Here is a 22,527-nt window from a genome sequence, read left to right on the forward strand (position 1 = left end):
TATAGTGTTTCATCAATGCAATAACATCCATTTACTCTTGAAGATATTTTACAAATACAGTTTGTATGTGTCTAATACAAGTCTACAGAAGATGTCACTCTGAATTATTGATAGGCTGATTTAGATTCTGTGTCAAGCTGTCCATGACCATATACCCCCAGAAATTAAATTTTATTTTTATTTTTCATTTATCCAAGACCCCAAGGCCTGACCTTTTTTTTTTTTTTTTTTTTTTTTTTTTTTTTTTAGGTATGAAGCCAAATTTCGACAAAAACTTCTTGAATACACAGACTCCAACAACATCGCTTCCCTTTTCCTTACAGCTGCCAATCGCTGGCTGGAAGTCCGCATGGCAAGTACATTATTTTTGTGTATGCACAATGAATTTATTTTACTTCATTCCAAGCAATCTGATGAGGCATCCAGCAGTTATCCAGCCTCATCTGGGTTTCGAAACTATACCTTTACCCTTTATATCTCTATCTCTCTAATGAACATGTGCCCAACCCATCCTGGAAACTGAATGGAGTACAAATTTTTCCCGTAGCCTGCAGCTGTTTCTCCAAGACAAGAATAGTTTTTATAGGTCACATTGACTCTTCTGTGCGCGAAGAGTGATCAGAGCTGGTCAAGCTGTGCCGCCAGCCAGAATGCCTTTATGGGACTGTGTTAGTCAGCGATAGCAGGCCTTTGCCTTGTGGCTCCCCAGGAACATTTCAACATCTTGAAAGCTCTCTGTATAAGTAGAAGGACACAGACAGGTTTATGCCTATTTTGGGTCATCTGAAGAATGCCAAAGATACTCAGGTGCCTGTTTCCTTAGAGTGCTCAGTAAAGTGGCCTGGCATGAGAAATTATTTATTAAAAACAATTTCTTGAGAAGCAAATCAAGGAATTTTATGTTGTGGATGGTGATATTTGTATCAGACTTTGTTAGATACAGGTGTAGTACCGCTGTTATGGTAACACGGGATCCTTTTATATGTGCTAAGTGTACCTCATATTTCATGTCACACTCTATATCTCCATTTTGGACTCCATTTTAGCTGGTACCTTTTGCTACTTAAATTTAGATATTGAGTACGACTTAAATAAAATGTTATTATCCTTTTATATGTTCAGTCCTAGACCACCTGAAGTCCCTAATTCTGATCAATGCCTGGATCACTAAACAGTACAAACATAGACAAGTGACAGTTTTCCTCCTGCGTGGTTCATTTTCTAGTCTGTTACATATTTTTGACAAAGACTTGTCTGTGGGAAGTCAAATCACTAATGATTTAAATTAAAACAGCAAAAACACCATCATGGGTGGACACAGTCCAACTAACAGATACACGCTGTGCAAGAACAGCTTGTTTGAACAAATGTGGATTGTAGCCACTCAGCAGCAATAGCAGTGCCTCCCAGCAGTTCATAATCAGCCACAGAGAGGATCTGCTCACAGAGTGGATCACATGAGCATTTCCCTCCTACCCCAGGTAACATCAGCTGCACAGTTTCAGTCATCTCCATTACATGCTTAAAATATCTGTATTGACTTCTCCAGAAGAAGATTAGGAGTGTTGGTACAACTCCTTCTGTGTACAACAGCCTTTCCAAACAGCACAGCCACGTTAAAGGCAATGAGAATGGGTTCCTAGACAGGGTGTGTATGGAGTTACATGGTGTTTTCTGCCTGTATTTCAAACTGTGCAATGGGTTTGTTATTTGGTATGCAAAGTTATGAGAACGTTTTAATCATTTGTAGACTTAACAGTGATGGAGCTTATTCATATTCCTTCAGGAGTACATTGGAGCATGTGTGGTACTCATAGCAGCTGTCACTTCTATTACCAGTTGCCTGTATAGTAAACTCTCTTCAGGACTTGTAGGCTTGGGACTAACCTATGCTCTTATGGTAAGAATCTCAGGACCCTTTCTGTCTCTCCCCAACATATTTTTGTAATTCTTCAGGGCACAAAGGTGAACAGGAAGATCGAAGGTGTCTGTACATCTATAGTGGGTACTGTAACATCACTGAAACCATGTGTTAACTTCAGTTCACATTCAGTGGTTGACATATTTGAGTATATGCTTTCTTCAGTTGTTAGATAAAATATTTATTGTAGTATTAGTTCAAATATGTCAACAAAACATGGCCAAGTTGCATCATATCTTTTTATATTGTTTTCCATTGTGAAGAATATTTTTTCAGTGCATCAATTGTAATTATGCCCTGGTACATCATTCTAGACTGTCAAACCTTAAGTTACCAATATGATGTCTTTTCATCTGTCTTTACTGTTCCCCTCCCTCTTTCCTGTTGGTGTAGATCAGATCTCCATAGTACCAAAGTATCTTTGCACTGCAGCTAGGAAATTTAAACTTTAGTTATTGTTATCACCCTGTTGATGTGTACTGTACAGTTCATTCACAACTTCAGCTTATGAAGGCTGAACAAGCGTTACTGTGGAGGAATATAAACTGCATGCTGGTCAAATGATGCAAACTACTAAAAATCTGGAATTTAGCAGTGTATTTGCTTTACATTAGGTGTCTAACTATCTGAATTGGATGGTTCGTAACCTGGCTGACATGGAGATCCAGCTGGGTGCGGTGAAAAGAATCAATGGCCTTCTCAAAACAGAAGCTGAAAATTACGAAGGGCTCCTTTGTAAGTGCAGTTTTGTGCAGCATGCAGAAAGAGCTTGCTGAAATTTTAATGATTTTTGCACTGTATTACCATGAAAAAATGTAGTAAATCACTTAATGAGCTGATGAATTTATTATGAGAGGATTGGTTCCTTGTTTTTTTTCCCCTGTGCTCTTGGTACAGCTTCCTCACAGATTCCCCAGAACTGGCCAGACAGAGGGGAGATCCAAATCCAGAACCTCAGTGTCCGATATGACAGCAACTTAAAGCCAGTGCTAAAGCATGTCAATGCCCACATCTCTCCAGGACAAAAGGTAGAGAACTGCAGTGATTCTGAGAAGTTTTTTAGACTAGCACATCACAGAAATCAGAGTTGAAAAAACATACAGTATGTTTTGATGACTGAATTACAGAATTTTTGCTCTAAAAGAATGTAGTACACTGTAGAGGAGTCTATGGGTTTCTTAGTTGGGTGTGTTTAGGTATATGTTATAGTGAGAAGTTAGAACTACACACCACTTCTCAGTATCCCAGTGCCCTGCTGTCAGCATACAGTGTCAAAAGAAGTGACAGTGACCCTTTACTGTTAGACCTACTTTCCATCATTCCCATGTGGTTCCCTTGCCTTTATTCCCATTGCCTTTATTCCCATTTCTCTTCTGCTTCATTGCGTCTCTGTTTTTTCTCTGTTGGTTTTCTCCTCCTTAGTCCTGTTTGCCTGTGTCCTTCCTGCTAAACAAGGCCACGTCAGGATCTGAAGTTTTGCTTGCAGCACTGGCTAGCTCTCCTTCTGTTCCTCTGTGTCACTCTCCTATTGTTCCTGTATATAGGACTGGCCTTGGTTTATCCCTAAATGCTCAGACCCCTAAAGACAAAGAGCAAACTTAGGGACTCTGTTATGGCCAGTTCAAGTCTGACTGAACTGTCAGGAGGACATGAGGATCACATGGATTGGAAAAGCTCTGTCCACTCATCTTAAGTTCAAATACGGACATTATCCACTTCTGCTCACCTGATGTTCATCTGCTTTCTGTGACACAGATTGGAATCTGCGGCCGAACAGGCAGTGGAAAATCCTCCTTCTCTCTTGCATTTTTCAGAATGGTTGACACTTTTGAAGGTAAAATTACACTTTTTCATGTTGGTTAAGCTTAGCTCCTGAAGGTGCTTTGGTAGTCCTTCCTGAACAGCAGCAGCTTTGAAGTGCGATTTCTGAATCTGCAGGACATACTCTCTGGCCTCATTTAAATATGATATCATCTGTTACCTAACAGCTGTGCCATTGATAAGCTGGATCAATAAAAATCCTACTTGACAGAAGGAAAAGTCCTTTTGTGCTGTTAAATCACAGCAGTAGGAGCAAACTATAAAAGGGGAAGGAAGGTGTTCAAGTACAATGATGGGTCCATGCACAAGGCACAGATAGGACCCACAGGCCCAGAAAACTCAGCAACTGGGGATTGCCTTTTGGCCTGCTGCCCTGGAATTTCTTGCCATCTTTCCTGCTATGTGTGCCACGTCCACGTACCTCATGAGTGTCTTCCTGTGCATCTCAAAAAATTTTAGCCTCGGTTTCCCAGCCACATTGCCCACAGGACCTTTATGCAGAGCCAGACAGTTGTACTTGGAGATAAAATTTCAAAGTCCTCAATAATAATTTGGCTTTCTGAAATGCTTGTTCCCCCTGGTAGCTAGTCCCTGATTGAGTAACCTCTTGCCTTGCTGTTTGATAGATGTTTGTAATGGTCAAGCAGATAAGTAGTGTGTCTAATCATTTACAAAATACTACAGGTACACTTCGTATTCTTCCCAGCTGAGACTTAGTCTCAAGACAATTGTGCTTGTTGCTTAACCAAAACTTGTTTCATTAATGAATAAGGGGATATGCCATTCAAGGCCTGTTCCTGCTGTACTGTATTGTAAGCTGAAAGTAAGCCATGTCTTTACTGACAGCTGTGTGGCATGATAAACAGTCTAGCAGACTATCCATTTTCTTTTGAATAGGAAGGATTATAATTGATGGTATAGATATCGCTAAGCTCCCCTTACAGACGTTGAGATCCAGGCTGTCAATCATTCTCCAAGATCCTATTTTATTCAGCGGAACAATCCGGTAAGCATTAGGCACCAACAATAAAAACTATATAATGAGTTATAAGCCAGTATGTACTGTAATTATACCATATAATGACTTTTACAGGATTGCTGATAGCAAACTCTTCAATTGCAGTATCCTCAGTTGGAGTAGGGAGGATCACTGCCTTCTGTCCTTTTTACCCACCCTTGCCAGACTGCACCTTCCCAGTGCCTGAGCCTGGTCAGCACACTGTGGGCAGAAGGCATCCCATGCCTGGGAAGTAGGGAAAGTCACTATTTCTCCAGGATCGAGTAATCAGTTTAGCTCACTGATCAAATACCTATAACCACCAGCACTTCTTGAAACCTTTCTCCTACATCTGTTTTCATCTGTCTGCTTTAAAAAATGAGATGGAAAAAATGCAGACTAAAACATTTATGTAGAAAAAGAGGAAGCAATAGAACAATATGAGAAGTACTGGGGGAAGTCTGGGGTATTTTATCCTGGAGCCTCTATCCGTGTTGCTCTTCTAGTCTTTGCGATGTTCTTTCATCTGAGAATAAACACCTTGTTTCTTCCCCTGCCCCCACTCTCTCTGAGAGGATGATGCAATAGAAACAGTGGCAGAAAGTACCACAGTTTCAAACAAATGTCCTTCCTTATGTCTGTGGCATTTACCTTAGAAAGAAACAGTACAATGCTCAGTGCAGAGTTACATCACCTGCAGTTACAGTTTCTACATAAAAGTCAAAGTTCACTGAAAATAATATAGGCTTCTGTGGTTTGCTGACTCCACGCTAATACAGATCCCAAGATTATCTCCTGAACTTGCCTGAATAGAGCATGATTGAATTGTGTCAGAAGATGAGGTGACTGTATACCTTTGTTTTATTAATTAACCTATTAAAAAATTTATTTAGGCCAGCATTGGTCATTGACAGCACATACAGTAGGAGTAAAAAGTAAAAATAAAGTGTTATGCACCATTAAATCTTTTATTTCTGATTATCATTCTGTATATTAATATGATAATGACATTCACATTTGTTGCTATCATTTGTGGGCTACAGCAAGCTAAAATAACATTCATCTGTTCATAAATCCAAGATTTGTTCGGTTGTAGTGAAGACTTGCATTTTATAATTCAGTATGAAGCTTGATTGTTCTGTTTAGAATTTCTATAGCAAAGAGACATTGGATTTAAAAGGAGAGATGGTAGAATTTTGGCCTTTGTTAAAAATGAATGTTAATTTAAACTGATTATATTCACAGCTTTTTTCTTCAGAGCTTTTTCTAGTAAAACATGAGAATTTCTTTATTCAGAACAAAATAAATTCTAAAACCACAAAGGTATCTGCAAAACAGAAAGCTTTTCCCATTCTGTGCAACTGAGAGAGTCAAATTTTGTTCTTAATCACATTGGTATAAATGTTGACTACGTCTGCAAAACTCGGTGCATTTATACTAATGTTAGATCACAATCAGGCCCAGATCTTTAGCATACGATTCTGATTATTTGCATGTTTGTTTCTAAGCACACTGAAAGAAGAAATAAGTTGCAGAAGTTTGTATTGACTGATATTCTTGAATTACACATAACTGTAGGTTTAACTTGGACCCTGAGAAGAAGTGCACTGACAGCATGCTGTGGGAAGCATTGGAAATAGCACAGCTCAAGCATGTGGTGAAAGCGCTCCCTGGGGGCCTAGGTAATAAGACTTCTTTCTTGAGAAGATTGCTTCCAGTGTTCACAACATTCCTGTTTCACACTTACTATTTATTAAAAAGGTAGTTGCTGAAGAAAAAGCATTTTAGGTTTGTGGAAGGTGACAAAAAGTGTTTGCCTGCAGGCAAAGGTCCTATATCCATATAACTCCCTTAGCCTTATATCCTATATCTAAGGATATAGGATATCCTATATCCATATATCCCTCTATCCTATATCCATATATCCCTCTCTATCCCTATATCCATATAACTCCCTTAAAAGGGCAGAATCCTTTTCTATTCAAATCAATGGTAAAATTATTATTTTATCTCAGTATGTCTTCGTTATGAACCATTGAGGTTTACAGGTCTTGTGAATTCAAATAAGGTATCAAGTCAGGTGTTATCTAGAATATGTTCTTTTGTATTTTCCAATACTTGTGTCCAGGGAGGAAGATTTGAGAAGCTTAAAGGTGTGAAGCATTTGGCCATGAAAAAAAACCCCAAAACAAACCCAAACCTTAAAAATGGTACATTATAAAGCCTTAGGGTAAAGAAATGGTGGATGCCACTTTGACAGGGGGGATGCAGTGTCCTAGACTGCACGTGTTCCAGAGCAACTTGCTCTTAAACTTCCTTAGCTACTTTGATGTCTAATAGATATGAAGAATATCATGAGACAGAAGTACTTGTTTTGAACAGTGGAAATAAACAGGAAAAATAGGGTCAGCAGCAGCTGTAGACCTAGGAAATGTTACTTTGAAAGTCTTTATGCTCTAAGAAAGACGTAATTTTCCAAACATATGCTTTACTCTGATCTGACCCTCTCATACACACACACAGGCAGACACCATAAATACTATTTTTGCTATATCATTTCCAGATGCTATAGTCACAGAAGGGGGTGAAAACTTTAGCCAGGGCCAAAGACAGCTGTTCTGCCTAGCAAGGGCTTTTGTGCGGAAGACGAGCATCTTCATCATGGATGAAGCCACAGCATCTATTGACATGGCAACAGTGAGTTTGGAGTGTTTCTGATTTCTGGTTTTCCTTGAGGGGGACACAACCACTAATATGCAAAGAAAAATGTGGAAAGCAATTCTATCTGCTCTGTAATATGCTTACACCATATTTAATGCAGATGTGTTCACAAGTCCAGGTAGTTGTGAGTCATTGCTGACTGATCTAAAGAGCTTTTAAATTGTTTTACCAGGTGTTTAATAGTTATTCCAGCATTGCTTGCAGTAGGAAAATGAAGCATGTTATTTTAATGGGCAGTTTGATTTCCTAAAGTAAATAAAGCTGTGGAAGGTCAGCTAGGATGATCAGTGAAGGGTAAATTGGCAAGCAGATTTCAACAGCACGATGGACAGCACAAGTCAGGAGGATTAGAAGGTTTGAAAGTAGAGTCAAGGAGATAAACAGAGACATAGAAAAGACATACTAGGTTATTGCATGAATTGCCTGAAATTGCTAGACAGAGGTTAAACCACACGATAATAGCATACTGACTGGATTTTAGCCAAATAGAACAGTATATTCTTAGGATTTTTTTTCCTCTGTTATGTTATGAGAAATGTTTCAGTCTTCATGGTTATTCTGAGTAAAGAATATAATTGAAGGGGTTTGTTATAACAGCTATAATTTTTAGTTAGGTAAAATGTTAATGTGTTGGGTGTCAGTAAGGTTGGGAATTAGACTGTACGCAGCCCAGTTAAAAGACATTTTGAATTTTGATGCACTGAGGTTATAGTTCCTCCCTTAAGATACATATCTAAAGAACAGATAATAACAAATAAAGGTATCTGTGCTAGTGACATTTCTGGGCAGAGTTTGGTACACAACAACATGTTTTCTAAATAGCAAAGGATGAGTACCTGTTGAGTGAGAACTATGTACGTTAAGACCATCTTAAATATCATCTCCACTGTTAACTGTGCCAGGTACAGCACACTCCCTTGCTTATCCCTGCCACCCCTTGGTGTTAGATGTCCCCGTTGTGCTGGGACATTCCTGGGCTTGCAGCAGGGTGAAGAATGCACCGCAGAGGTGCCAGCATGCAGGCAGGCTGGCAGGACCCTGAATCGATCTTTGATTTCCTCACTGTAAAACTGAGGTCAGGATAGCAGGGGTTTGGGGGCCAGAGCACAGCTCTCCTGTGCACTGAAGCGCAGAGGCAGTGGGGGTGGCAGGATCGAGCAGGGCTATCTAACTGGAGACCAGGCTCTGACTTAGTTCTGACATGTAGTTAGTTTTTTATTTCTGTAATGAAGGATCAATAAAAGCATGTAATAATCAGTGGTTACTTAAGCCTTCTTAGTGTCTGTCTGTCTATCATGTAACTTCTGTTGTTTGAAAAGCAACAAATGTTTTTCTTTTCACAGGAGAACATACTCCAGAAGGTAGTCATGACTGCATTCGCTGACCGTACTGTAGTTACAATAGCAGTAAGTACAGTCCCTGCTGCCGTTCTAATGCAAACAAGAATCAGAAATGCCACATTAGTCAATTCTTGTCAATGTTAATAAATGTGTTAATTTGGCCATTAATCATTTTTTTAAGTGGTATTTAAGTGCAAACTTTCTTTTCCATTTTAAACTACTTTCTTATTTAAATACATGTTTCTTAAATGTGTTGTGTGATGCTAAGTCTGCCTGTAAAGACATGTAATCTAAGTATGTGGTCTATTTTCTGTTATCCATTTTAGGCTAATTTAAAATATAATATGACTTTGACTACTGTGAAATCTAAGAATATGTTTCATCAAGCTACAATAATTTCACTAAGGACAAGTAAAATTGTGTACTAGTTCTGCCACTGGATAAAGCAATTGTCTTTCAGAATTTGAACAAATAAATGAGAATCTTACTAACTTTTAAAAACAAACATTCCTTCCCTGTTGACAGTGATGGATTTTAAGTTCGCGTATTCTTGAAGTGATTATACAAAGATCTCGAGTATCTGTAAGGAAATTGTTTATGAAAGAGATTTGACTTGAATCAAAGCAGTTGGCTCAACAGATATGTCAGAAGTAGTACATATCTTTCAGTCCTCTATTTTCTAAAAATACACATATTTCAGGGAGATGAAATTAGTCATTATGCTTCTTAAAATTTAAAAATTAAATACAACTCAAGAAATCTATGCTCAGGAATCTTACAGCATCTTTTTATTTTCACCTAGCAAATGTGTAATAGAAAACCTGATTTATCTTATGGTATCCATTCAGTGTGTCATTATAAAAAAAGCAAAGGAATCATAAGCATTAAATTTCCTGATTTCTCTGCATGAAAATTGAGTTGCACTGCATTTTGCATTTATATATCTTTTTCAGTTTGTTTAGGCATAGGCTGAGAAAGTGTATTAGTCTTTCATTCTTTTAGTGAGTTTTAAACTGCACAGTTCAAACAAACAGCATTTTAGAATAAACTTACTTTGTTTTTACTTCTGAATGTAAATGTGATTTACAGTAGGTGGGTTTGCATTCAAAATGCTCTGTAGTAGAAACAATGTGGGGGTTTGGGGGGCTTTTGGGTAGTGGTTTGCGTTTTTTGTTTGGTGTTTTGTTGTTTGTTTTTGATTTGGTTTTGGGTTGGGGTGGTGGGTTGGGTTTTTTTTTCAGAGAAAGCCATATATTCCTAATTTGTGCTTGGGAAGATAGGAATAGTATAGTACGGGGTCTATATTATCTATGTTACTTTACCAGCATGGCAGCACTGATTGTGTTATACTGAAAGAGATTAGACAACAAGGGCAGGAAGTACAACTAGAATGTGATATTTCAGTCCCCTTCCCCTGCCTGGGGACTGGATAAATGTCACAGAAGGACTGTAGCAGAGATGAGATTTGTAGATACCATCAGTGATTATTATATGGAACATCTGGCTAGGAAGCCACAGAAGGAAATAAAAGAGTTGTTTTGGTACTGAGAGTGCCCCAGATCTGATTAGGAACCTTATGGGTGAAGAGCGATTATGTAACAGGGTCCACAGTATGCTGAGATTAAATATCCCTGCAGGAGTAATGCAGACCCAAAAAATCCAATGCAGTTACACTCAACTTTAAAAAGTGGAATTCTGCAAAAATGAGGAGGCTTGCTAAAAACAAAACCCAAAAATAAATGAGGGGAAAAACAAAGCTGAAAGAGGAAGCAAAGAAAATTGAATCTGACAGAGATCATGGAAATTACTGAAGGATTTTATTCAGAAATCTCAGAGCCAATGCATGCTATTTATTTGGAAAGGCTTGAGTAAGGATAGAAAGAACCTGGTATGACTAAACAAATAGAAAAGGCTATTAGAAACAAGAAGGTATTTTTGTAAAAGCTGAACTCAAAGCCAAATAAAGAAAACAGAAATGATCATAAGTTCTGGCATGTTACATGTGAAAATGCAGTAAGGCAGGCCAAAAAAAAATAAAAAATTATGAGAGCAGCTTCTGGAAGCCATCAAAACTGAATTCGTGAATCCATGAACCCCTGAAACACACTGGGAGCAAAAGTCTGTCAGTCTATAGGGCCATTTGATAATTGACACGTGGAAGGAATGCTCAGAAAAGATAACGGCACTGCAAAAAAGTTAAATTAATTCTTTTCAGTATTCACTGTGGAAAGAACTGGGGAGGTTTCTTCCTAATAAAATAATCGTATGTTAGGGCTTACTAGGAAAAGGGTAGAGAACAAAAAAGAAAACATCATACCACTACATAAGTCTGTAGTTCACCCATACCTTGAATGTTGTGTGTAGTTCTAGTCTCCTCATCCCCATAATGACACACTGCAACTGAAAAATGTTGAGAAGCACAAGGATGATCGGAGGCATGGAACTGCTCTTTATGGGGAGCAGCTGTGTAGACTAGGCCTCTTCTGCCTGGAAAAAACATGTCATAAGGACATGTGAGAGAGGTCTGCACAATCATGAGGCAAGGGGGAAGAGGCATCAGATGAAGCTCTGAGCAGCGAGGCCCAGAGCATACAAAAAGGGGTACTTGTTCATGCAGTGGGGGGCAGGCCTGGAAAAATCTTTTCCAAAGGATGTGGATGCAAAATGGTTATGAAAGCTCAAGAGAAGACATGGTCAAGGTCTCAGAAGAGAGATCTATTCAGTTTTACAAATAGACAAACCACACCAAGCTCAGGAACCCCCCTGATGTAGATGTGGTCTAGGACTGGGAGAGCAGTCGCATGCAGTACCATGCTCACCTGCCCTGTTCCCACTCTTCCTGGCTACCTTCTTGTGGCAACCCATGGTGGCAGGACTGCGGGCTAGGGACATCGTAGTCTGAACTCACATGACTCTTCATACTCAAGTACCTATGTGCAATTTAGGTACTTGAATATCCATGTGGTTCTTGGTCTGTATATTTGTCTGCAGTATTTGAACAGTAAATGAGGATGAAAAGTAGAATAAGTAGCCTTAATCAACCTTGAACTTGTCAGGAAAATTAATTTCTGGAAGTCTGTCTTATCTTGGAATATATTTGATAGGTACACTGAACTGGCGTTTTGGTTATTTGTTTTTCAGCACCGCGTGCACACAATCCTCAATGCAGATTTGGTTATTGTAATGAAGAGAGGAGTTATTTTGGAATATGACAAGCCTGAAGTTCTGCTAGAACAAGAAGATAGTGTCTTTGCTTCTTTTGTACAAGCAGATAAGTAATAAAAATAAATGAAGCATTTAAAAGTACCATTGTATTATTTTCTAAACATGTAAAATACCTGTAAATAAATATTATTTCATAATAAATTGAGGTTTTCCTTTTTTAATAAAATGAGTCATTTTTCTCCATCTGAAGCATTAATGAATTATCCATCTATTTTCCTTTTTTGTATACTACTACTCTTCTTTTTATTTGCTACCAAAGAATCATGAAATATAGTTGGAAAAAACTACATGGGTGAAATATGACAGGATACATCAACAACAACAAACGCAGCCAGCATGGAGTTTTTATGTAACTCTTAAACCTCTCCTGTCGTTTTATTAACATGTTACTTTTTATGTGTCATAGCCCTACTGTAGATAATGCTTATGACTAAATAAATGCGGAAGGAAAAATTATATACCAAAGGTATTTCTCAAAAGCTTGTATCTCTTTTAAGCATATGACTCTGTAAAGCTTTAATATCTAAATATAAAATCTATGAAACTTTTTTTTAGATTGTGGTTTATTGATAGTGCCTGTGTCTCTTGACGTACTCTTGAAATTAATCACAAGCTGATCCCTTTAGCCTTTCTTAGGCTGCCTGACCTCTACCCCCATTGAATCATATTATACTGTTCCTAAATGGGATTGAGCCAGACTCCCTCCCAAACTGTGAGGAAGCTGAGAGAAGGCAGGTTGTGATAAAGTATCAGTGTTTAATGCACACTGTGTCCAGACCAATATGGATGTACCAATTCATCTGGAAATTATCGCTCCAAATCTGGTAAATAAACAGTATTAAACCTTTCACTGTAGCTCAGAGCTATGAGAGCTTGACTCATTGTCTCCTAGTTTCACATATTTCGCCCACTGTCATGCTGTTTCTAGATTCACTGTGATCTTTACCGATACATTATGTATACTTATTGAGATAACTTGTAACCACTGAAATTATCCTCATTTGGCTGGACAACTGCTTATCCCTGCCATATCAGTTCATTGTGACAATTGTTCCAGGACTTGTTAATTGTTAAGGGGTTAAAATGTCAATGACCCAATGGAAGGCTGCAATGAATTTTTCACCATTATTCTTTTTATAGCAACTTTGGCTTTACATTCATTTTTGTACTCTTCCCCTTTCTGAAGAATTCCTAGCACTTGGGAAAACTCCTTTCTCTTTTTTAATCTCTTTTGGCCTGCTCAATTAATTTGGAAACTGTTTTTTAAAGACTATTTTCTAGAAAAAGACATCTCGGTGTTCTCAAAGGACTTGTGATGTTTTTAATGTATTACTTCTTTTCTAGCACTGCAACAGAGAGTAAGGAAAACTGAAGAACTGTTGTTCTTGTTTAAGTAGTGTTACCAGTTCCGCAGCAGAGTATTTGCAGCGTCTGCCTGCTATTACTTGTGCAATACCTAAGGGTGTTAAACTGGAGCCAGAGAACGTAAAACCAACAGGAGAGTGTAGTATGAACAATGGTCGAAGTGGGGAAGTAGAATACAGTTGCGCAGATGAAATGCATGAGCTCTCTCATTGCCTACTACAGATGAAGGGAGAAAACAGGCACTTGGAGATACCTCCACCTCCTCCAGGGAATCATTTTGCTGGAGAGCTTCAAAGAAAAAATGGCTGCAGAACTATTGGTGTGTTTTCACTGTGGGATACCAGGCATCTACTAGGGCTAAGAGAGATGAAATGGAAGACAGATGAGTATCCTTCGACGGTAGCAGAAGGGCACAGAGAGCGCAGAGCAGTTTTCTACTCTAGCTACTGTGTGTGCCGTCTCCTAGCTGCCCAGCCCTGGTCTAAGACAGCATCTCATCCTGTAAAGGCAAAAGACACAAAGCAGTGACGTTTTCATATGCTTTTAATAAAGTGCCTGGGATTTGGCACTGCAATATGGACTAGCTCCTTTTCCACAAGGTTCTGACAACCTTACCTAGAAAGGAATGCAAGGGATTAAAGGACACAGCATACTACTAAGATGACTGTATTATATCTTGCAGTATTAAGAACCCCAAGTGTCATACATTTCCATTGTAAATGGGGCTTATATTTCACAAAGCAGCATTGCAGGAGAGTAGGGTGAGTTGGTTCATATCTAGCAATTATAGATCTTTTTAATGGTACCACACTGCTGGATAAATATGTGTGAACAGGGAGGCCTGTTAGCTGCCATGTGGACAGAATACACTTCACATTTCCTCAGCCCATTTATCTAGTCTTGTTTATATGGGGTCAAGTCCCAGGGATTTTCTGCCCCCTAACTCCAAAGGGGGCAGAGTCTCAACAGTGACCAGAAGCAGTATCCGAGAAAATGATTCTATGGTGGGAAGCTCACTGCCGTTATCCCAGTCATTAAACCTGTTACCTCAAGATAGGCAGTCCAGAAGTCACTACTGCATCAGGCTCACAAATTATTTTGCATGGCAGTGAAGCATTGCTAAGCAAAGTGCTGTACTCAAATGGGTGCAAGACAGCCCCAGAGCACCATGTGGAGCTGCTGAGGGGAACTGCCATGTCCAGACTTTCATTTCTTCTCATTTAAGCTCAGTCCCAAAGGTGTTAGTGGGATAGGCTACCCAGGGAGATGCAACCAGGGTTTTTTTTATTTTGTTTGCTTTCTATAAATGCCCCCATTATACAAAAAGCTTTATAGCATTTATCCCCTTGTCTTAGTGTGGCCATTTCATCCTGTCCTACTTATTTCTAAGGGAGTGCTGTTTCCTTGGGAGGCCAGGAAGCACAGCATGCCTGCAACATCAGCCCTCTTCCCAGCTCTGCTCATGCATATTGGTTATGCAATGCCCTGTGGCTTTGCATAACCAACTCCCGTCTCTTTTGTTCTGTCTACCCAGTTGTACAGCAAGGTGATTTGTGAGGCATAATTCATGTTAGGCTAACGTTGCGCAGCCTTTGAAAGAAAGGTCTGCTTCTAAAGACAGAGCAATACCATGGTGCCAACTACATTTTAATTTAACAGTTACAGTAATATCTTCTTTGATAGCCACTAAAATTAGGATAAATTGGGGTGGGGGGGAAAGTTTTGAAATGTAAAACCTCTTGTGCGTGGAAAAAACTTACTCCTCATGATTCAATACTGCAGACTGGGATTGTTTGTTCCTGTGAGCCCAATTTGTTCAGCAGCTTTTAACACAACTATGTTGGCTCACACAGAAGATCTGTCACTTGTTTCTTTTAAGTATCTGTCACTTGATCCACAAAGACAGGACTTCTTTTTATTCTGCTCTAGAAATTCTTCAGCAGAAGCCACTTGCTTTGCTGTCCCACCTCAGCCAATATGTGCTCAGAGGTGAAGGAAAAGAAGTGGCAAATGACAGTCCCAGTAAAGAACAGAAGTGGAAACAAGGAAATACCCTTCTAGCTCTACAGAGTTCAGGATTCCCAAAACCAATATAGTGAGTGTGTTCATGCAACACCCCTTGCTGAAGTAGGCTCCATGGGTCATTTCTAGCACCAGACTATGAAGCAATTTACCTTTCCCTTTAAAACACTTCTTCCTGACACAGGTTTTTTTTTTTCATTCTACGTTCATGTAGTTACCGCCCTCTGGAGAAAAAGGTACAGAATGAGACAACCATTAGAAAAGAGTAAGGAAAAATGGCACAAAAGACATGACTGCCTCTTGAATACCTACTTCTATCTCTGTACAAGAGTGTGAAATGTTACCAGTGAGTACTGCATGGTGTTATAGGGCCTCTTTATGCTCACTTCAAAACGCTGGAAGTAACTATGAGCTGCCACCAGCTGGAGAACCACACCTTTGACAAGTAAAAGTCTTCAAATTACTTCCTCCATGTGGGTTTTTAAAAAATGTTTAGAGAGAAAAGTATAAAAAATAAAATATTTTTAAAGTTAAATTGTATATATAAATCATGTATTTAACAAAGTAAAAGTGTAGGTGCAGGTGACATATTCACAGCAAGCACACAAAAAATGTCCAGCAGACAAAGTGATACAGAGAGAGGGGAAATACCTTTGGCTAAGCTCAGTGGCCTGGCAGCCAGGTGCCAGGGCACCTTGTTGTTATTTTAGTTTTATTTATCAAAGCAGCAAGAAAGACTACCCAGAACAAGAGAAAGCATGGAGTATTGGGAAACTGACCCCTCCAAAAGGAATGGATGTGTCCAAGCACATGCAACTATTCATACATAAAAAGTAGAAATAGTCTAAAGTAATAATAATAATTTAATTACAAGACCTATAATAACTGCTCAGAGCGATTACTTAAAAACAGTATTCTGAAATCCCTAGGTGGGCCACTGTAAGTAGCTGTAGGTGGTGAAAGTTAATTTCAACCCCAACCAGCTGGCTCCCAGCTAGCAACTGGGCAATTGCCTTGCCCAGGGAATCAATGCCAATAACTGCTTGCAGTGTGTACCAAAGCACTTAGAGCCAAAACTGAAGGGAAAGTCCATGGACACATACAATTAGAAAAATATAATCATAAATCCACTAGCACTAAAGAAAAAACTCTTATCCAGAATATCCTAGGATGCCTTAGCAACTCTACAATGTTGGCATCTAAACTGAAATAGAAACAAAATATTTAGATCGGAGTAAGTAAACACATGAATGAGAATATTTGCTGTTTCAACAGTGGAGCAGTCACACCTGAAGTGTTTTTAAATAATGCATTTTGTCACAAAGATACATCCTCATACGCATGCACATATATGTATTTATACACACAGAGACATTATACTGCCACACATAAGTTCCAGCTTCCTGTCTCCTTTTGTTGCCTCTTCTGGTGTTTTTGGTGTCTCTCTGGAAGTTCCTGTCACTGTGGGTTAACCATGTGCAGCCAGATCATTCTTTTGCAACTTTTACCGCTATTTGGACAGCAGACATTTTCCTGAGCAGTCACATCATTTCATGAGTTCCTTCTTTCAGAAAAAAATCCTTCCTTAGTCAAGGCTAAATATGCACATTTTGTAAGTGGGATCGAGCCCCTTTAGTTCCAGGTCTCTGTTTAACCATTACATTACATCCTTGGACTGGGCCTCTTCAGGTAAACTTCCTACTACTGCCTGCCCGATTCATTAGATGAATGCTTTCCTCCTACTTACAGAAAGACATGCAAGTGAATTTCAGATTTTTTAATTTTTAAATTTTTTTTTACATTAAAGATTTTCTTTAAAAAAAAATCCCCGGTACCATTTTGTTTTCTATTTCATGGAATAATCGCCCAACCTGAAACCACACCCTCCCGTGAAGTAGCGGCTGTTAATGGCAGCCAGGCACTGGCAGCAACTCCATCCTCGAACAACTACTTACAGAAATGGGCTCTGGGGAAAGGGGATTGCTGGCACCACCGCGGCCCCGAAAACCGACCTCCCTCTTCCACGGGGAAGAAAAAAAAAACCACCACCACCACCCCCCAAAAAAAACCCAACCAACCAACCAACCCCCCAAAACTGAGGTAAAAAGGTAAAGAAACGGCCCCAGCGCTCACCGGGGGGCAATCCGGGACTCGGCTGCCCCCGTCCCTTCCCACAGGGCGACCCTGAGGAGCGGCGCCCAACGGCTTCCAGCCGCCTGCCGTGGCGCCCGTCGCCCAACGACCGTTAGGCGGAGGCGCGCGCGACTCCCCCACACAGGCGCGCGCGGCATCGCCCGCGAACCCTCGTCCCTCCGCTTCGGCCTGGCCGAGGGGCCGGGGACGGCTCGGGGACCGCAACGCCGAGGCCGGGAGCGGCCGAGCCCGGCCCCACAGGGGAACCGGCGTGTGGGGCCGGGCTCGGCCGCTCCCGGCCTCCGCTGCCGCCGCCTGGTGGCCGTCGCCGACCCCGCCAGCTCTCCGCCGCGCTGCCGGGACCGGCTACGGTGGGGGCTGCGGCGGCGCCGTGCACCCGCTCGGCCCCCGCGGCGCGGTCGTCCTTCCCCCGCCCCCGGCGGAGCGGCGGCTGCATGGGGCGGCGCTGAGCGTCGGAACGGCGGTGGCGGCGGGGAGCCATGCTGTCGAGGAAGGGGATCATCCCCGAGGAGTACGTGCTGACCCGGCTGGCGGAGGATGTGCCGGATCACGCCCGGTATCGCGCACGGGAGCGGCGGGCGCGTTTCGTGGGCAAGAATGGTGCCTGCAACGTGGCCCATAAAAACATACGGGAGCAGGGACGCTTCCTCCAGGACGTCTTCACCACCCTGGTGGACCTCAAGTGGCCTCACACGCTGCTCATCTTCACCATGTCCTTCCTCTGCAGCTGGCTGCTCTTTGGCATGGTCTGGTGGCTCATCGCCTTCGCCCACGGGGACCTGGACCACAGCACGCGGCTGCAGCGCGACCCCGGAGAGGGGGTGGCGGAGGCCCCGGCTGGCTTTGTGCCCTGCGTGACCAGCATCCACTCCTTCACCTCCGCCTTCCTTTTCTCCATCGAGGTGCAGGTGACGATCGGCTTTGGGGGACGCATGGTGACAGAGGAGTGCCCAGCCGCCATCCTGGTGCTGATCGTGCAGAACATCGTGGGGCTGGTGATCAACGCCATCATGCTGGGCTGCATCTTCATGAAGACCTCGCAGGCCCACCGCCGGGCTGAGACCCTCATTTTCAGCAAGCACGCAGTCATCGCCCTGCGGGAGGGCAAGCTCTGCTTCATGCTACGGGTGGGTGACCTCCGGAAGAGCATGATCATCAGCGCCACCATCCGCATGCAGGTGGTGAAGAAGACCGCCAGCCTGGAGGGGGAGGTGGTGCCCCTCAACCAGATTGACATCCAGATGGAGAACCCTGTGGGGGGCAACAGCATCTTCCTTGTCTCCCCACTCATCATCTACCATGTGATAGACAAGAACAGCCCCCTTTACGACATCTCCCCCCTGAACCTTCACCACCACGAGGACCTGGAGATCATCGTCATCTTGGAAGGGGTGGTGGAGACCACCGGCATCACCACTCAAGCCAGAACCTCCTACCTGGCGGATGAAATCCTCTGGGGCCAAAGGTTTGTGCCCATTGTGGCAGAGGAAGATGGTCAATACTCTGTGGACTACTCTAAATTTGGCAACACGGTGAAAGTGCCCACCCCTTCGTGCACTGCTAGGCAGCTGGAGGAGGACAAGAGCATTATGGACACCATGCCGTTGTCCCCTAAAGGCACAATAAGGAAGAGGTCGGTCAAGCTAAGGCCCAAGTTTACCATAAGCGATGAGCCTTCCTGATGCCTTTTGACTGGGAAACTCTGTTAGGGCTTTGTGTCTGAAAGATCTCATAAACTCAAAACACTGAGGTGGCCTCTTACTTTTTTTTAAATTCAGGTTGGTAGCACAAGGTATGTTCTGGTATTATTTATTGTGGGATAAATCTGAAGCTAATTATATTTTTTTAAAGGTGTGAGAGATTTCAAGCAGCACTGGGAGTAGGAAAATCATGGTCTGCAGCTTTAAATTTCAATTCAGGCTGTCCTATTTAATTGCACGATCATTTTGCAATGATTCATCTGCAGGTAATGACATATTTTCTCAAAAAATAAATGTATATTTAGCCTCAGAGATTGCAGTACTTAGGGTCTTGCAGTGTCCTCAGGTCAGTAGTTCTTAACTGTTTTTTCCTAACTTGAACAATCAATACAACAAAATAAAATATTAATAATTAATAAAGTAGGCTGGATTTAAATGGTAACAAAAGGGTCAGGCAATGTTATGTATGACACAAGACCAGATCTGGAAGTGTCTATGTATTGTACTCTATGTCTCAAAGAAATTAACTGCCAGATTTGCTTCATCCATATTGTATTGTATGGAGCCACTCCTACCACATGCAATATGAAATGTATTTGAATATTTACTTTTGTTTATTTTAAAACCCTTTACACTTCCAAAATAAAACATTTAGGAATACCTTTTTGGAGTGTACATTTCTGATAGTAAGCAATGCTTTACCTTTAAAAAGAGTAGCAGATAGTATACAACTGAAATTAATTATAAATAGGAAGAATTCTGTATTCTAATTTCTAAATTAAGAGAAGCAACATCCCCACACACACACACAGAGCCACATGGCAATAGGATACCCAGTAAAAAAATTAATCTCTCTCTTAGGTCAGAGAGAATTTTGTTAGATAATCTAGGAATATAAATAGAATTAGATATTTTAAATGAGAAGGCAATGCTGAATGCTGAAATTGTATCTGCATGCAGTAGGCAAAACCTTTCACTCCTTTCCCTTCTGTAAAAGAAGCTGAGGTTTTTGTGCTTAGGGAAAGGAGGGATGTGGAAGGCAGTGTGGTCACTTCTGGGATGCTGTGTCACAAAACATACTCCTGCTGAGGAAACGATTCTCTTTTCTATTTACATCCTGACCTCCCTACACTGCTGAGGTCTGCCTTGGTTTTTAGCTGAATTCAGGAGCTGGCATTTACCAGCAAACATGAAGGAGCCATGTTCACCCCCTCAGTTCCACAGAGACAATAGGAGCAATTCCTCTTAGCACACTCCTGCAAATCCTCTATCTGGGGATATTAGTAACAGCAGGAATTTTATTTCTATGCAGAGTTATTAGGAGATAGCAGCCGTATTAACTACAGTGTGCTGTGAACAGGGCAAACTGCCGCTCGAGTAAACAAAAGATAATGTTGTCGAAATAAAACCTAAATAAGCATTACAGAACTGATCCAACACCTGGTTACACAAGCTGTGCAGAGAGGCACCAGGTTACTTTCAACTTCATTATTCAAGGAACTTTTAGTATCAAATCTTGTGTGTTACGTACTTCACGACAGACACCTAAAATGGTTTGTGTTGGCAATAATATGGCACATTTTTGATGCCTTGTCAGTGTAACAATATGACAAACTCATTCAAAAGTGTGGCGAAACTTCCATATTGACTACGGAATATTTTCAGGCATCTATATTAAAATGAAATAATGTTTGGGTAAAATCAAAGGTTGTTTTAAAATGATAAAATAGGAGTTATATTTTCAATATTTGTGTATTTCAGTTTTATGAAGACCTGTATCAGCATTATCAGACTGCCAGTTAAGAGAATAAATGCCTGTTCAGTTTCCAAATTCCCAATACACCAATACTATTCTGTGAACAGCTCTGAAAATGTGATATATGTTTCACAATGAAAAGACAGTCAAACTAGCATTAACAAGTAGTTATAAAAGAAAATTTGGAAAGGCATATTTTACATTTGTAATCATAAAAAATCCTATTTTTTTAAAATAGGGAATGATTAAATGTCTTTGGTGATTAAATTTCTTCTGTAAGATGGAGTCTAATTGTCACATTATTTTTCAGCTTTCCCTTTTACTGCCTCTGTTCCGTCTCCCATCACCCATCAGAGGGGCACTTACAGGACAGCTATTTGAATTTCCTAGACACCTTTGTTCCTTTGGAAGTTCATTGTTCTTTATCACTTGTCACAATACCACTGCTCTATTCTTACAAGAGTCATAGACAAAATACCAGAGTTAGCTGTCCGGTGACTTGAAATCGTTGGCTTCCCTGTAGTCTCCTTAGTGCCTTATTTCAATGGTTCTCGCTCTGGTAGCATTTTAAAGCTTTTTTTAAGATTTGACCTAAATGTGAAGCAGTTTCAGCAGCACTACCATGCAACTGTTTTCAGGAACTGATGCAAGCCTCTTTTTCCCGCAGGGAAATCTGTGCTACAGAGAGGTAGAAAATTCTCTTTGTTCACTGTGAGATGGGAGGGGAAAGATGGGAGGCAACAGCCTGTGTTCGCTGGGCTGCTTTCAGGACTACCTTTTATGTCACTTCTTTGACAAGAGTCTGCCTAATTTTCTGAAGTCTTGCAATAAATAGGCATCATAATATTATGAGGAAGGCAGGGTTTGTACTGTTAAAATCACCATAGTGAATTATTTCGGTCAAAGTGTTGGTGATTTTGAATCTCAGGATTGTAATTTTAAATCCTTCTGTTCTTTCACCATTTAAAATATTCAGAAGCATTTCAGGGGCAGAGCAAAGAATAAGAAGTATATTTATTTTGTACTAGGGATATTACTTCTTTGTGAGGATCCTTTCATTTTGTCATTTACAAAGTATGTGGGAACACAAATATCTGAAATTGTTCTTGAAGTTGTACTTCTGTGGACTGCCCCCATTCTCTGTAGGAAGGTTCTGAAGGCGGCGTCAGTGCTATCGTTTGACATAGAAAAGTCCTCATTCTTAGCAATGAGCAAACACTGCATTTTCCATAGCTGAAGTCCAAAGTGAGTGGGCTTTTGAACTTTCTCTCTCGGCCTACATCTCCTTTTTGGTAGGTGGTATTGCAGCTGGGATCCTGCTGAGCAGCTGGGGGGAGTGCGCAGTGGCTCCCACTGCCACTACCTCTCCACATGTCCTCTGTGCAGAAACCAGTGTGAGGGAAGCTGGAGGCTACATGCTCAGAGCTTGCCCTGAGAGGGGAGGACATGGACACAAGAAGTGGGAAGCTGTAGGTTTTGTAGTGACCCACTGCTGAGTTTAGGGT

The 22,527-nt window shown here is 41.0% G+C and overlaps 2 protein-coding genes across 6 annotated transcripts in view; both read left to right on the forward strand.

Moving 5' to 3' along the window:
- ABCC8 (ATP binding cassette subfamily C member 8) overlaps positions 1 to 12,573 on the forward strand; it is an 80,906-nt gene extending 68,333 nt beyond the window's left edge. For all 5 annotated transcript variants that reach the window (XM_075047976.1, XM_075047978.1, XM_075047979.1 and 2 more), the window contains 10 exons: positions 250 to 352; positions 1,787 to 1,900; positions 2,536 to 2,656; positions 2,819 to 2,949; positions 3,677 to 3,755; positions 4,640 to 4,748; positions 6,318 to 6,421; positions 7,303 to 7,436; positions 8,804 to 8,866; positions 11,942 to 12,573. In XM_075047976.1, the coding sequence (XP_074904077.1) occupies positions 250 to 352; positions 1,787 to 1,900; positions 2,536 to 2,656; positions 2,819 to 2,949; positions 3,677 to 3,755; positions 4,640 to 4,748; positions 6,318 to 6,421; positions 7,303 to 7,436; positions 8,804 to 8,866; positions 11,942 to 12,079 (1,096 nt within the window). In that variant the 3' untranslated portion in view covers positions 12,080 to 12,573. The remainder of the gene's footprint in view (positions 1 to 249; positions 353 to 1,786; positions 1,901 to 2,535; positions 2,657 to 2,818; positions 2,950 to 3,676; positions 3,756 to 4,639; positions 4,749 to 6,317; positions 6,422 to 7,302; positions 7,437 to 8,803; positions 8,867 to 11,941) is intronic.
- A 5,267-nt stretch (positions 12,574 to 17,840) lies between these two features.
- On the forward strand, positions 17,841 to 21,303 carry KCNJ11 (potassium inwardly rectifying channel subfamily J member 11). The gene has a single exon (XM_075047981.1). It carries the CDS (start codon positions 18,046 to 18,048, stop codon positions 19,246 to 19,248), a length of 1,203 nt encoding a protein of 400 aa, XP_074904082.1. The 5' UTR covers positions 17,841 to 18,045; the 3' UTR covers positions 19,249 to 21,303.
- The last annotated feature ends 1,224 nt before the right edge of the window (positions 21,304 to 22,527 follow it).

This window comes from Buteo buteo, chromosome 16 (genome assembly GCF_964188355.1).
Source record: "Buteo buteo chromosome 16, bButBut1.hap1.1, whole genome shotgun sequence".
Classification (NCBI taxonomy): domain Eukaryota; kingdom Metazoa; phylum Chordata; class Aves; order Accipitriformes; family Accipitridae; genus Buteo; species Buteo buteo.